The sequence below is a fragment of the Poecilia reticulata genome, chromosome 5 (genome assembly GCF_904066995.2).
Source record: "Poecilia reticulata chromosome 5, P_reticulata-male-v2, whole genome shotgun sequence".
Taxonomy (NCBI): domain Eukaryota; kingdom Metazoa; phylum Chordata; class Actinopteri; order Cyprinodontiformes; family Poeciliidae; genus Poecilia; species Poecilia reticulata.
Genome location: NC_088834.1, coordinates 7475384 through 7492086, shown reverse-complemented (window position 1 = coordinate 7492086; position 16703 = coordinate 7475384). Strand labels below are relative to the sequence as shown.

The following is a 16703-nucleotide window of genomic DNA, read 5'->3' as shown; positions in this document are numbered from 1 at the left end:
GGGATGACAAGAGCACAGCTGGGGACTTCCTTACGTGTGCAATTGTGTCATTATAATTTCAGCTGTAGGGCTGCGGTATGCCGGTATGTAAGGATAGTATTTGTTGTTTTTATCGGGGAAAAAAAAACTCCAACGGAAATAAATCGGCTTAATGGGCAGAATTAGAAGGGTCTGAATCCAGGGGAGGATTAAGGAAAATTGTGTGAAATAAAAGAGCGAGTGATCAGGAATGACTGTGCGCCTGTGTGGAGGGCGGGAGGAGAGGAGAGAAAGTGAGCGAGGGAGAGAAGGAGAGAGGCACACGTTTTCATCCAAACCTCTGTTTTTCCACAGCCTATCGCTTTGTGGCTCAGCTCAGTTCCCTATTGTTTAATCTCTTAGAACAGGACAGGGGGAAAAAAAACCCCCAGCTCCGCTTGTTTATAAACGGATGCAGTGAGACATTTTTTTTTTTAAATCTGATGCGCGGTGTTCTTGGCTCTGAATGCTGCATCCTTTGTCAACTTCTCCGATTTCCCCACTTAGACTTGAGCTGCATCATGAATAGTTTGGGGACATCTTTCCATCGTATACCTCTGGAATGCTCGGGATTACACGGCCGAAACCAGGAGAGCATGTAAACGCAGATGGAGTTTGGGATTTATTGCAAAATAAGGGAAAGATGACCGTCTTCTCGTTGTGCTTGCTCCTGTGCGCAGATCTGCTGGATTTAGCCGTCGGTAAGTCTGACCCTGTCATATCTTCTTCTCTCTCTCTCTCTCACAGCGGGAGCCTCTCGCGTCCCTCCTATCTGTGCCTGGGCTGTTAACAATAGCAAAACTGTGAAAAGAGTTGAGGGTTTTTCATATGTGCAAGTGGAACATGGCTCCTAACTGGCTATGAACCGGACAGCCGGATGGAGGCGATCGGTGCCACGCTTTCCTCATGCCAACTTTCCCCGCCATCAGCGCCAAGCGAGTGTTGAAAGAGCGAAATCAATGAATAATGGTCGGATTCAGCTCAGGCTGTAGATGAGCGAGGTCGATGAGCCTTGAAGGAAACGCAAGTAAAGCGGCGGCGGCAGGCCTGATTATATGTTCCAAGACTTGATACATCTGCGCTCACCATCACAACCACGCATGACAGCACCTACTTTTGAAAATGGTGCAACTATAGAAACACATGCAGAAGAGCACACGGCGATGTGCCCTGTAAGCACCAGGTTAAAGCTCAACAGATCTGAAAGTTGTTGTATTGAAAGGCATTTAAAAGCGCTGCATTATGAGCATCTATCTGCCTTCAGCTCGACGTGCGCTGAGTTGTGGTGCTTCTGTGTCGCGCGCGTCTTAACCTCCGACGGTATGTTTTTATCAGAGGAGGGGAAAGCGACGTTTATGTTTTAATTGGTATAAAGTAGTAGAATAATAGCCTTAGTTTACAGAGTAATAAAAACGGACTCATTTTGACAGGAGAATGAAACGCTCCAAGCTTCTTCCTGTGCGGTCAGAAATTTAAACATGTCCCTTAAATCGCTTGCTCTGTTTCGGCTTTTGACAGCAGCGTCTTGCCCCTTGCATTCTCTCTGCAAGCATTCAGAAGCACTTTATCCTATTTCAACAAAAAAAAGAAAGAAAAAAAAGTTAGGGTTCCTCTAATTCAAGTGAGGTTCAGATACAGTGTGCTGTGTAAATGCAGTGTGTTCTTTGAAGGACTTCAGAGGAGAGTTCACTCCTGTCTACAAAAAAAAAAAAAAAGCACCACTAGAGCAGCCAGGCTCATTTGTTAATCTGTTGTTGGTGTGCATTTGTTTTGAAGTTTTTATGATGCCTCTGATCCATATTGAAAATCGTTCAGTTGATCTTTCTACGATGTTGAAAATCACACATATCAGACCCTTTGCTGAGAGAATAATGAAGTGCACACAGGTGCTGTGTTCTGCCTGTACTTAGGATTAGTGCACCTCAGCAATGCAATCACAGTGATTTCAAACGGCTTAAACTGTTAAGTGACTGTGACATTTAAATGCAGTTGTAACTGTAAGACAACAATGAGAGGCAGTATTATAATGTCTGGTATAACAACATATTGTTTAACAACAGAAGCACCCTAATATTTCACCTAGGATTTTCCCCCTTTTTATCCTGTTTTGTTCCTAATATGATATGTGATTTAAAGCAGTTTTTACACAAAGTTTTCTTCTATGGGTTTTGTTTTATGGACATTAAGATCAGTATCTATTAGTGAATTAATATTTCACCTCGGGACAATATTCAAACTAAGGTCAATGTCTTCACCCTTATCTTTATCTAAACTGCCACACATGTTTAATTAATCCCATGAATCTATCAAAAAACCCCAAAAAAAACAATTATTCATAATTCACTGATACTTATTTTATAATCTTACTTGCAGTCCACAAGGTGTTGCCGTTTTTCAACTTTGGGCTTTTTTCCTTCTATCCATTTATTGTTTCTACATGATACGTGCTTGTTTCCAGCAGTCATTGGGAGGGAGTCAGGGAACACCCTGGACAGTTTGCCAGTCTGACCCAGGGCAACACAAATACATACAGGACCAACAACCACACACCCACACAAAGTTCCCTAAGTGTGTGTTTTTAGAGAAAAATAAGTATCAGTCATTAAAGTTACTTTAACTTAGGGAACTTAGGTAACTGACTTCCCTAAGTTATTTTAGGGAACGTTAAAGAGACCAATGAATAGTCATAGTTTTGTACTATGGGAGTAGGTTGGAGTACCCTGAGGGAGAACATGAAACTGGGAGAGCCCTACAGTCAGAATAGAGCTCAAATACTCTGAGCCCTACTTTGTGTGCCCCCAAGTCCCGAGCGGACATGTGGAATTACTCATTGAGTGAATAGTATGAGGATTAATAATGAAGAGTATGGTCTGGAACAGCTTTTTAGGAAATGTGGCCTTGGATACTTGATGATTCAGCTGACCCTAACCCATCACAATTGACCTGAATTGATCAGAGAACTTTGTAAAAACTGAAAATTGGTTCTAAGAGTCCTGACCTTTTTTTACAATGAGATCTAGTGTCTGAAGCAGATCCTGAACCTGAGAAAGAAATTCTCATGTCATTTGGCAATGATTCTGTAATAAAGTCGCAGAGACCAGTCTACTGCTCAGGCATTTATTTATGTTTTATGGGTTTTTCTTAAAAATCTACTCTTAAGCAGAAGGCAGAAGAAAAAGAAGTAACTGTCTTTAGAAAGTTATATCATAATATGGATAATAAACTTGGAAAAAATAGTGCAATATATATTTTTTTATTTTTTTCGTCATAAGGTTCAGATATCCAAGAACACAAATTTGCTTGATATTTAATGTCACGCAAAATTTAATTGTGGTGTTGTAAAAAATACTGTTGGAGATTAGCTCTAGGTCATGTTCTCTGCAGAGGAAAAATAAATAATAGTGCTTTAAGAAAGTTAAACACTTTTTCTGATTTTATATTTAAAACATTTATTAACTTGTTTCATCTTGAAGGTCCATTTAAACAAAATGTAGATTCTGATTTGTTAAACAAAATGTGTTGTAAAGAATGTTGTTTGATGTACACTCATTGAAATAAATCATTGTAAAGCAGCTTTCAGGGAAAAAATCAAAACAATAAAATGGTAATTTTCTATATTGAGAAAGAAAAGAAACTTGAGTTGTTTCTATCCTCTGTGCAAACTCCAGCAACTTTCAAAGACAAAACTTAAATAAATAAAATAGACATTATGTTTGCTTAAAAAAATATCCAATTAGGAGAGTGCTGTCTCAGCGCTGCCAATCTGTGCTTTGACCTGGGTCAGATATTATGCTGTACAGGCGTTGTTTTCGGCGTGGGGGGCTTAGCACTTGCTCTCATCTCAGATTGTAAAGCTTTACATTGTGCGTGATCTAGCAGGTGCGACTGGTTCAGGTGGTAAAACAGATGGAACTTATTTTGAACATGTGCTCAACACAATTTGCAGTGCATGCTACTTTTTATGTGTGACTTTAAATAGCCAAAATTTGGTACTTAACAACAATGTCCGCTGTGTTGTCTTGTCTACCTGTTACCTAAAGTAAGAGGCAACAGTTGCACAGTCATTATCCATTTGCGCGCCTGCCTGCTGCTGCTGTGCTGTATGTGTCAACCTAACTCTGCGTCACCCAATTTCACCCACATGATTGGCCAGCAACTTTTGATTTTGTGTAAATCAAAAGTCTGTATTAACTCTTTCTCATATGTCTATTGAGAAAAACTTATTTTGTGGTATATATTGTTAGCTAACGTCTCAGTCTTTGGTTTCTTAGGGTAAATCTCTGTCATCACATAATGCAGTCTTTACACTGCATTTTTAAATGGCTACAGTTATAGCATATAATAAAGAACCTTAAATATTATTTAATACTTTCCATAACTTATTTTTGTCACTTATATTTTCTGATTTGTTGAGTTTATCTGTAACTTTGTACTGATACATTCTTTTTCTTCTCTTGCACACTTGCAACAGTCTTTCCGTACATAGCCAGTCATATTGCTTAACATGTTCTTCCATGTCTCTTGCAGTATATATTTCTTGTATATATACTAAACAAGATACTGCAAGAAGTGCATTTCTTGCAGTATCTTGTTTAGTATGTTACATATTTGTAGCAGTCCAGTGTCATGTTGTATTTCAAAATTGGGATAAGACAGCTTGCCTGGCTCTCACAGAAGACAACAAAATCATGTTGATGTCTGTAGTTGCCTGGCAACTTCACACTCATACAAAGCCTTTAGAAAATAATTTACTGGTTTTGGCCCAAAAAAATGCAGCTATACTACGTTAATATGTTGGATGTAACATCGGAATAGAAAGCAGTAAAATACTGTGTTTTTGTTTACAAAAGGGATATTACTAGAGTCAAAACAAGTGGTTAAGTAGAATTTTTGCAGCGTGTCAAAAAATTCACACAAGTTTAAACCTTAAGGTGTTTTCACTTGTTGGCTGTCACATGGAAGAAGACTTATTTCAAGAAGATTTTTTTCAGAGTGAAAATAGCATACATTTTGGAAACCCGTAGGTTTTACCATTGCCATTTAGCATTTTCATGTTCAGTACGTATTCCAAGGAAGCTTCCATTAAAAATCCATGTGACCACTTGTAACCCGACCTCAAATTCAGTGGGAATACAGACTGGGCCTTTTCCCTCCAAAGTTTAATGTGACAAGCAGGTTTTTAATACACTAAATTAAATCCAAAGTTATTGTTTGTTATTCTTATGTACCAAAGTAATTTGTCTGAACAAAAGATATTTTAACCCATAAAAAACATTTGAAAAACGCCATGTGCGGTGTATGTTGGATTTGTAAATAATATCTGTGGCAGAATGTTTTTATGGTCTAATGAAACCAAATGTAAACTTTATGGACATAATTGTAAAAATATTTCTGGCACAAAACAACAACACAGGGCATCACTGAAAAAAGAAAAAAAGTATTTCCTCCATCATGACAAAACCACTTATTCCAAACAAAGAAACCTCCGGTTTATGAAATTGCCACCATCCTGTTTGACTGTAGTTTCACAACTGGATGTCTCTTTACTTGGATGACGGTAGGAGTTTTGTCATGATGGAGGGAATAATGAACTGTTCCTTATAGCATTCACTTTGACCTCTCGACCTTGATTTGAACGGTAGAAGACTAACGATTAAGAGGGATTCCATTTTTCAGAGTGAGCCAAGCATACATTCAAATTGGAAAGGTCTAGCTGGAGTCCACAACTTAATCTGGCAGAAAATCTTTAGGGTCAGTTTAAGAGGACTGTGGACGAAATAATTAAAATCTGATGTATTTAGAAACCATTGCAAATTAAAGCGAGCACATTTTGCCAATTCAAGATGTTCAAAGTCTCTTACCATTGAAAACGGAATTAAATTGAATTCCAATCTGTTTTAACAAAGTTCCAGTTCATGTGTACTCTTATATATCTCATTTACTTAAAACATCAAAATTGTCTCTCATTGGTGTAGTTGTGGGACAAAAATAATTTCTCCTGAACACCAGGCCTGAGTGAAACTATTTTGCACAAAGCTATGTGTAAGGTGGATGCTGGGTCAGAAGTTTGTGGGTGTATTTTAAGCAAAAAATGTGCTTAGGCAGCAATACTGTTATTTTGCCTCAACTAGTCTGCTTCCTTAATCCTGGTTCGGCTGCACTAATACTTTTGAGGGACATTTGTCATACACGATGAGGAATTATGTACACTTGTATGATCCTTCACAAAATATTTACAAAGATTGTGAGATGGCTAAAAACTCCTGGATGGAACTTTAAAGTTTCAAAGTTGTTGTCCACAGTGGAGGCTGTCTGCAGAAAGGTGTGACGTTTTCTCCTTGACCGTTTTGTTACCAGCATGATGTATGCCACGACGTCCTTAAACCATGTGACACCAGGTCACATGGTTTTCAACCAGATTTTTCTAACATTTTTATTTATTAAGCATTTCTATTAAAGACTATAATTGTAGTATGAACGTTTCATAAAAGACATCTTTTTAATCAGTCAGCATGTTCATCATCGAAGTTACCCCTGTGCTGAAATTTATGACACATTTAAAGATCTGTGTGATCTACATGCATCTTAAGCATATCGATGCTTACGATGAGTTTGTCTAAAATAGAAATATTTGTGTACAGTTGAGAAACTGATATTTTGAGAAATATTGAGAGAGAAGCTCAATTTTTGGGTGCCCCTAATAGCTTTGTGTTCTAGAAGCCAGAATAACAATGGGGCTCTTTGACTATTTTGATTCTTTGGGCAAGATTTGTCCTCAGCCAAATTCCGATCCTGTACTGAAATGGTAAACAATATCCCCCCAAAAAACATGCTGTCAGTATTTTGTGAGGGGGTTGGTATTGTCATCATTATCGCCACCTACCTCCGCAGAATGGTTTTTTTTGCCCGAGTTTTTGCTTCTTTTTAGACAGATATTTTCTGCACAGAGGAAAAATATGTCTAAAAATATATTTGAAGTAGTATGGTCAGGATAAACTTCTTTATTGCAAAGTATTCAAGATGAATGCAGTTTTCAATTGTTGTGAAATTACTATATTCATATGAAATTATTTTGTATTCCAGTGAAAAAGGTTATGTTAATGACATCTCATATCTGAGTGAGTGCAAAAAATCATTAGCGTCCCAGATTTTATTATTATTTATAAAAGATCAAAACATACATGACTTATCTTAATGCAATAGATTGTACAACTTAGATTTGGCAAAGGGGGTTTCAGTGTTTTTAAAATATTTAAACTATTTCTGAAAGTGCAGCCAATTAGTTGTGAAAGCAGACCATGTAAAATCTGATCATCCTCTCCATGTTTATTAATGCCTTTGTACAATCAATAACATTCAAGGTCATGATTTTTTAAATATATATATATATACAGGTTTTATGTTGCTACGATGTTACCGGCATACAAGATTTTCTATTTAGTAAAATTGCTGCACAGAGCCTTAGAGATTTCTCCAAGAGACAAAAATGTAATTTGCAGGGTTCAAAAAATGAAATGAAATTATATAAAATTGCTGCTTTTTGAAACTGTTTTCCTCTTTACAAATGCAGCCGGCTTTCTATTTAACTAACATCTATCTCAGGCGTAGATTTTGGTTAAGTATTTTTCTTTCATTGGCCATGTCTTTTTTTACTTACATTTTTTTATTATCAGTAAGCAGCGCTTTAAAAATGCCTGGAAATAGACTAAAAACTATTTTTGAGATGATCAAAATAGAAAACATTCGACCCAAAAACTTAGGAAACTATAACTTTCTTTCATAAAGACAAACATTTGAAACTCTTTTCTACTTTGTTTTTATTAAAAATACAGAATGATTAATTTGTTATTCAGCAGGCAATCTGTGCACCACAAATAAAATGTTAAATAAATCTGAATGAATAATTTCATTTTAAGTTTTTGGTTGTTGCGTTTAGACAAGATTGCATGTGATCTACACTTAAGCTGCTTTCTCTTTTTTGTACATTGTGTATCTTTGTGAGCAAGTTTATTTAAAGCCCATCTGTTAAGGGATGCAGGAAAAGGTCTTGCTTCACATGGCAGCACTGTAGGTTGGTTTGCAGATGGTGTATCATGACGATGTTGATAGATTAAAGAAGCCCTGGATCTAGGTTAGACTTCCGGTGGAGTGTGGCAATCTGCTATTGACGACTGGTCCTGACTCACCGGATGTTGGAAGAGACACTCGCTGTGGTGTGGGTTGTAGTTAGGCCACGATCTAACAATAATCAAGCTTTGCATTACACTGCAGCTTTCAGGAGTTACATAAAGTGATTATCCACAGATTTAGAACCCATTTTTTTTCAGGTCTTCTATTGTGTCTTTGGTCAGACGTTGTGGCTGCATAAATAGTCTTATACATCCTTGTATATTGCTCTGATACGACAAGCAAGTGGTCGACTCTGCTAAAGTATACTAAAACCCCCAAGTGCAATATAACTGATTTATTTATCGATTTCTCCTCATTCTTTTTCACTTGTGCATTTTCTCACATTTGGGGAATGCTTTGCAGCAGGAAGTACCAATTGCACCTAAACCTTGTGATTTATCCAGACAATTCTGCATTTACAGAAAAAGAGCTAAAAGAGGATAGTGAAGGTCACTATTTCAGATTGATGTCCCACACATGTTGAATGTACTGTGACAGAAATTAGAATATTTATTCAATTAAAAGATCACTTGTATGCATCCTAATGCCTAAAAAGGAAAAACAAAATGTTTTAAATCTTGAGCTAGTCTAAATATTATCTGCATGTGTCTTCTGCTACAATCACCTTCAATTGAAGCGTGACTTCTGTTTTTATCACCTTTTGTCTGGATCCTTTTTACCTTAAAATCCCATTTAATGTAATAAAAGACCCAGATTAAAACTTGAGCAAGTCAGTGACCCAGAAATGACGGCTTTTGTAATTGTACTTCAGCCAGGGTAGTGCAGGCAAAATGAAAATCATGATAAAAATGAAATAGCCTTGACAAGAAAAAAATCTGAATAACCTGAAATTGTCTTTGCGGTTTCATTCAACTCATTCAGTAAATTTTCTGACCATCACTATGAGTGTGACTATATGTAAACATGATTTTTTTTGTTTACGTTAAATGACATGACAGGACACAAAGATCTGATATTTAAATTCTATTTGATCATTACTCTAACATGGCCTCCACTTTTTGCATCGTGGAGCAGAGAATATTGCTATCTTGTGTTTTATCTCTCTCTCTCTCTCCATCATATTCAATAAATTTTGAGTTCTGATGAGACTTATGGATTTGAAGTACCTTTTAAAAATAACAGCCTTTAAGCAGGTATTAAAAATACTCATTGAGCCTACATTTCTGTATTAAAAAAAAATATATATATATATATATATATATATATATATATATATATATATATATATATATATATATATATATATATATTTTTTTATTATTTTAGTTTTATTGATGTGATGTTGGTCAAATCTAAAGTGCTGTGTTTTAATTAGCTGTAAGTGCAAAAGTGTGTTTTATATATTTATTTTTGTTGTTGTCTGTGCCCTGACTGATGAGGTCATTTTTTTAAAACTGCATCAACATATGATTTTTACAGTGACCCTCATACATTTTTCTTCAATAAAAGTTGGCCTTTAATAAAATTAAAGGTATTTGTCCCAATACCACAACACTCAAGAATTGTAACATCAGAAAGCATTCCTCATATTATGTAGAGAATTTGCATGCTTGACAGTTATTTGGTTTCCATATGAGGCGGTAAAAATTCATATTCCTGACATTTTGGATCAGCCAAACTAGTTTTTCTTGTGGCACAATTGCCAGAAAGCCATTGCCATAATTGTGGTAGTTAGTATGCTAAGCTATGCAGTTTGCATGGGAAAAACCTTATTACCTTGTAGCTTCAGGGCTTAGTGGTTATTATATACTGCAATACAAATAATGGCGCTGAAGTAGAGCCACCATGACAGACATGTACTTTCATACTTTCATGTTGTCACATTAAAGCCCTAAATATTACCCCCTAAATATTTAAGGCATTTGGGGGGGGAGGATATTTTTTTTCCCCATGAAACTGAAAATAATTCACTTTCTCAAGTATTGAGTCTATGAATTCATCAAATTATGAAATGTGTGATTTCTTCCTCCAAGTATTTATTGAGGACAATAAATATTTGGAGGAAGAAGTATAAACAGCAAACGTAACTCTACTGGTACACCTTAATATACTTTTCTGATATATTTGTATTCCGTGGGAGGTTGAAGTAACTAACCAGCAGCAGCTGGTGATTTTGAAAAATAGGGGCAAGAAAATCTGTGCTCATCCCTCAAGACATCTGCACAGAAGAAGCATAACCGTCACTTTTGTAAGCTTCTGTAACCGATGGTTTTGACAAGTAGTGCAAAATGTTCCCCTACCAAAAGTATTTTTTTGAGAACCTCTTTGGTAAATTTGAATTTAGGAAGCAATAAAACCAGCGAGTTCATGGGATTTTATTCTTATTCTTATTTTTCAATATTTTGAACCCTTTTTTAAATGACATGTCATTCTTATCCCGACATATAGGGTTCAGTACATAAAAACAAACTGCTTTTTATCCTACTTATATTTAGAGCCCTATTTTATTAATATATGGGTGTATTCTGTTTTATGCGTAAATATCCCCAAATTGCTCATTTACTTGTTTCTTTTGTTAAACCAAGAGCAAAGCACGCTTTCAGTCAGTGAATGCAACATCATGAAAAGTCTTGATCAGGCGTGAAAAAGGAAAGAGATGGTTGAGGGGGTGGGGGCGCACACTCTAATCTGCTCATTGACGTCACTATTGGTGGGCTGATGCTATGCAGATGGGAGTAAGGATGGATTGTGTGGGCTATGTGTCTTATAACAACAGATTATTTCCTTTTATGCATCTTGAATTCCTCTGCATGAGCCTCAGAGAGACTTTTTCCCTCGAGGACAGTATCCTACATTTTCTCTTGCCAAAAAAAGAGGAAAGATATATGAAGACATCTGTCTGAAATTACTGAAGCAGGTATTAGTAACATTTCACAGTGGGTAAATGACAGTAGGAGTCAGTATTTTCCTCCTCATAAAACATCTGTCGTTTTTTGATAACATTTATCAGCCTTTGATCCACCGCTATAATTTATCATGAAAGTTCAGAGAATTAATCTCTTGAACATGACACAAACTACACAATGATAGCAAGTTTGTGCCATAGCCAGATTTACATGTTTATTTATCCAGCCTTTTCCCCAAGATGCAGCTTAATATGGTCAGGCCACTTCATCTTTAAGGATGATTACACTCATGTTTTGGCTGCTTGCTCCTTCGTTGAGATTTTTTATATATAGAATGAATTGTGATGATCTAATTTATTTTCGCTTTATAAAACTGTCAGCATTAATTTAACTCTGGTTTTAACTGTGGCGTTTAGCTGCTACCTGGTAACTCGCTTGTGCTCTCAGGGAAGGTGGAGTAAAATGCAGTCTGGGGGCAGCTGTAATGACTAGTCAGTTTCAGTTTCTTGGGGTGCTGTTATTCTTGGAGGTGTTAATGTGTATAAAAGTGCATAATGTGAGGCCAAAGTGTGAGTCTTTCCATTTCTGATTGCAGTCTTTTGAAGCATGTAAGCATGAAATTCCAAGCTGTTCCCATTTACAAAATACTTACCTTTATCCAGTTATCGCATAGCTTTCATTGTTCAGCTTTTCATGGTCAATAGCTGGTGACATGCTTAAGACCCAACTCTCCTTTATCTTTACCGGTACAAAGTTGAGTAGATATAATAGTTTGCTAAACTGGAAGACCTCCTGTTAAAATTATATGTAGTTCTAATGTTTACCAATTTCTATTTTATTTCTGTTCATCACTTTAAGTGTTTTGTCCAAACCAAACATTTTGTGCAGAATTTGTGTTGTGTGATGCTATATGTCAATATTGATTAATGTTGCGTTACGTATGCATTCCAGATCTCACACTGGCAGGCCTTTAACTTGAGGTTGGCACTTCTGTCTCCTCTCATTTATCACACCTAGATGGATTTTTCTATTTCTTGTTTTCGGGTTTTGTTATGATCTCATTTTTATTTGGATATCCGAGCTGGCATACACAGGTCTTTTTTCTTAATTCTAAGCCAAATCAAGTACTCTATTTTGTTTTTAACCGTCACTTTATAAAATCTGAACGTTGTCAATTTATGAATTACAAACCGGCTATGCACATCTGCAACTACTATCAAGCTACAGTAGAGATAGAGGGTCAGTGTACACAATATTTATGAATCAACTAATGTCATCTATTGACTTCAATTACTGCTCACCAAGTTTAACTCATCTTCTTTTAATAATAAAATTATGCTATTTTGGCCTAAAATGCACCTCCTGTTCAGGCTTTGCAGTCTTTTACAGCCCATACAACATTTTTTTTAGAAGTGTGATGTGGCTTTTTTGACTTGAAGGTTCCCATTATGCATATGGTTGTATTTATGTTTTCCCGGTTTCCAGAAATGGCTGAAGCGAGCAAGAAAGTCGTCACACTTTCTTGCAGATTCAATGTGACCTTCATTGTCTGCAGAACAAGTTGAAAAGGCTCACATTTGCTGTGAACAGAGTCCTCTCGCTGAAGGAAACTGCAGTATAAGAGAAAAGTGTTTCATCAGTGTCAAGCTTTACTGCTAAAATGGCATACCATTAGCCCAACTGCTGCTCTTGATGCCAGGGCAGTTACAGTGATGCAACATAATGCTGACTGTAACCTAGTCGGTATACTTTTTCCTACAAATGGCATATATGTTAAATTTGCTATTTTATTTATATACAATATTTAACAACAGATTAATAATCTGACTTATTTTATTGTTTATATACTGCTTACAGTAGTTCTTAGTGTTTTAATTATTGATTATAGTGGAAATGATTTCCACTTGTACTGACATTTTATACCTTGGTGGTTATTTGCCTCGGTAGTAAAAAGTGAGAATATATTTCTCTTTTGACATCTTCTAGAAAAATGTATTAAATCCTATTGCTCTCTTTCCTCCGGATAAAGGTTGTTTTGATGAAATCCTTTTAGCAGTGATGACTTGGGATGATTAACTTCAGGCAATATTTAGAAAAGCTCAGAAGACTTAGAAACTAATTTATCTCCTCTCTTATTATGTCTGCCATTATACTGGGAATCTGTGTATCTGGCATGTAATGAAAGTTAAAAATATCCAGGGAAAGAGATTGTGGAAAATAATTATTTTCTGACATGCAAAAGTCAAGGCAGCACTCAGCTAAGTTTGTGCTGCAATATTCACATTGAATTGTGCTTAATCAAACCTGTGTAGCAGAATCGGCCAGTGATAGAAAAGGAAACTACATTGCTTCCTTATACATTTTCTGACTTACATAACATTATAATTTCACAGCATGCAATTTATTTAGATACCTCCTTTTCAAAATAGGAAACATTAAATTAAATCCCATTAGCATTATTTCAGCAGATAGATTTAGGTACCTTCTCGTATGCTCAGTTTTTATATGTTGCGATTTCTTCCTGTGAGAGTTGAATGTAAGAAATGTTAAGATTAGTCGTCACAGCTTACTGAACACAGGGCCACAGTGTACAAGATAGTGAAAGTTTCATCATACCATAGTAACACTCAGAGATTGGAAATGTCATTGTCCGGAAGCTCTGCGACTATACAATGTCAGTTTATTTTGCAGTTGCAGGAAAAGATGTGTGTATTGCTGAGGACATTATCCTCGATTTGCAATTTTGTAAAAATGTCTGTAATCAGATGAGAAATATTTGATGTCAGAAAGAACTGTAATTATAATAAGTCCTGTATTTAATTTATTACAATCTTCATATTCACATATTCATAGAAGAACTCAAAGTTTTAGACAAGCTCGAAGGGTTTAATGTTAAAATGCTTTTGATTCCTCTTCCAACATCATCACAGCTAGGAAAGAAACATCCGCTGGCAGTTCTATGCATAATTGTTCTCTTTTATTATAGATTCTGGGCAATGAAAAGATTAATTCTTTCCTTTAGAATTAAAATGTATTCTTAGCTCAACATCTGTCATTCCTCTCCGACTTCTGGCTATTATTTTTTGCATTCCTTTTCTACTCTTACTTTTCATTCTGATGGGACTTTATGCGAAACTACTTGTGTTCAGAGTAATAATCCTAAAATAAAATGCAACATAATTCACATCAATAGGGGGTATTGGGTCCTCATAATGCATATTCCTTAATAATGCCATCTAAGGCTGCACAGCGGTGGTGGTGGCACAGCGGTTAATATTAATCCTGTTGTTTAAGCTCCACCCATCAGTGAAGGCACCAGCTGACAAAAAGATTAAAATATACTGTGCCAAAAAAAGATCTGCCTGAAGCAACAAATGCATTGTTTTGCATACAGCAGTCATTGGATGGAGGGTTAAAATAATATTAGTTAATAAGGGCACTCAAACAGAGCGAAAGGCAATGAAATAAGCCCTACTATTGAAGCAAAAAGCAGAAAATAGTGTGTAAACTTAACATAAAGCATAATTTGTAGACAAAATCCCTTATTTACATATTATTCACACGATAATCTGGTTATAAATGTATAAATGAATGAAGCCTATGAATTGAAATATAATAAAAAGTAATGTGTTACTCTATTAAGATCAGATAAATCTTATTTTTCACTATTGTCATAATAAAAAGAACTACCCCTTCTGTAAAAGGGGTAGTACAAAGTTTGTATTAATTAGGCATATTCCAAAAAAGAACCAAAGTAAATAAAGATTGTGTTCTGTAGTTATTTGTTCACCTTTATGTTTCAGTAAAAATAATAATTTTTTTTACTGAAACATAAAGTAAAAAAAGTTCACATAACTGAACTTTTCTGTTCAGTTATGTAACACATTCAGATAGAATGAAGAAACATTTCCAGCTAATGTGTGAATTAATAAATTGCGGGAAATTAATTAGAACACTTACCATTTGTAATATATGAATGTGAAAAAAGCAGAGAGTTATACTTTCTGAGAAGAGGACCACTCTGTAATACACAGATGAGTACAAATAGGAATGAATGTGTAATTTCTCCAAAGCACTAAACTAAGCTTGTCATGTTATGTAACTTTACTTGCAATTAGTGCAGTGTGCACCTCCCATACTCACATGTATTAAGGTTGAATGAGACTTGATGAATGTGCTTTATTATGCAAATGTAGCCTCCATAGGTCAGTTTGGTGTATTATTTTTTTTTTTACTGTCAAGAGAGTTTATTTAAATATTCCTATTTCAAAGAACTAAATTATTTTTTAAAATCAGAATTACTATTAATAGGTCATAAGACGAGTTCTAATAAAATAAATGTATTTTTCTCCTGCTTTCTAAATGATCTGTTTAACAGCAGCCATACTCCCTCGTCCACATTCTTCAGAGTGGGTGGAGCGAATATTGATGCAACCTTTTTTTTTTACCCTTGATCATTTTTTTTTTCTTCAAGCTTTTCTTCTGGTTATTTTTTGTGTTCCTGTAGCACACGTGGAAAAAAACTTTTCCAACTAAATTGCAAATTTTCAATTCTCATGTGGAGTTTAATTATTATAGTGTCCTTACTTAATGAAAGTTAAATACCATTAAGTACCGAAGTACCATTGTCTGAAAGGAAATGTTTGTTAAATGTATAAAGATTCACTGCACTACTGGAACTTCCTAATCTCCAAAAGATCTTGCAGAATTACGAGTCAGATTTGTTTCTCCAAACATTTGAGCTTAACATCAAAAGATAAAAAACTTAAAGCAACACTAAGTATTTATTGACATTTGGATCTGATACACAACTCTGAGAATAGCAGTATTTGTGAAGGGAAACCACATTTTTGGTAGAGTATTGGAAGAAGTGGAGTTGAAATAAACCCTCTGGAGCATCAGGATGCCTTCAGACACAAACACATTTTTGGCCTGTCACATCTCCACAATGGATCCTTTGAATGATGCAATACTGCTACACTTGGAAATAAGAAAGGAAGACCACAAGGCACCAATAACTGCTTAGGTTTGTCACAGCAAATCCAGTAAGCCGTTTTGAAACCTGTTTTGTAAACTTTTTCAAAAGAAACCACTTTGCTCAAAAAAAGTGTAAAAAAAATCCTATAAAACACTTAATGGACTTTTTTGCTAAGTAAATAATGGAGGCTTGCAAAAATACAACTTTTGTGATGACTTTTGGAAGAATAAATCACCATTAAACAGTGGAGAGCTGACTGAAAAAAGGCACAGAGTTTAATGTGGTTTTTCTTCACCAGTACCATCACCAACTGTGTCTAGATAACATTGAACATTGGCTTATTTGGATGGACAAATAGGGTCACTACAAAAATCCTTGATATAAAAGTTTATTGAAACTACAGCGCTTGTCACTTACCTGGGCTCAGTGCTTAAGAAAAACTGCATCATACAGTTCCAACAGCATGAAGTGGCAACACCGCAGATTAAGGCAGAGTATGACAGGAATGATACTTGACTGGAAGGATGAGGTAAAATGAAGAAGTCATAATATAAAGCTATAATTAGACAGTGTTTTGCTAATGGCTATGAAGCATGCTTTTTTTTTTTCTTTTACATATGCACCCTTATGACACAATGTTGACCATGCCTAGGAACCAGGAACATCACTTA

General features: G+C 35.7%; 1 protein-coding gene across 1 annotated transcript in view; it reads left to right on the top strand.

Moving 5' to 3' along the window:
• The first annotated feature begins 261 nt into the window (after window positions 1-261).
• Window positions 262-16703, top strand: part of igsf21a (immunoglobin superfamily, member 21a) — a 192729-nt gene continuing 176287 nt past the window's right edge. The window contains exon 1 of the mRNA XM_008409119.3: window positions 262-719. Coding sequence (XP_008407341.1) covers window positions 581-719 — 139 coding nt within the window. The 5' untranslated portion in view covers window positions 262-580. The remainder of the gene's footprint in view (window positions 720-16703) is intronic.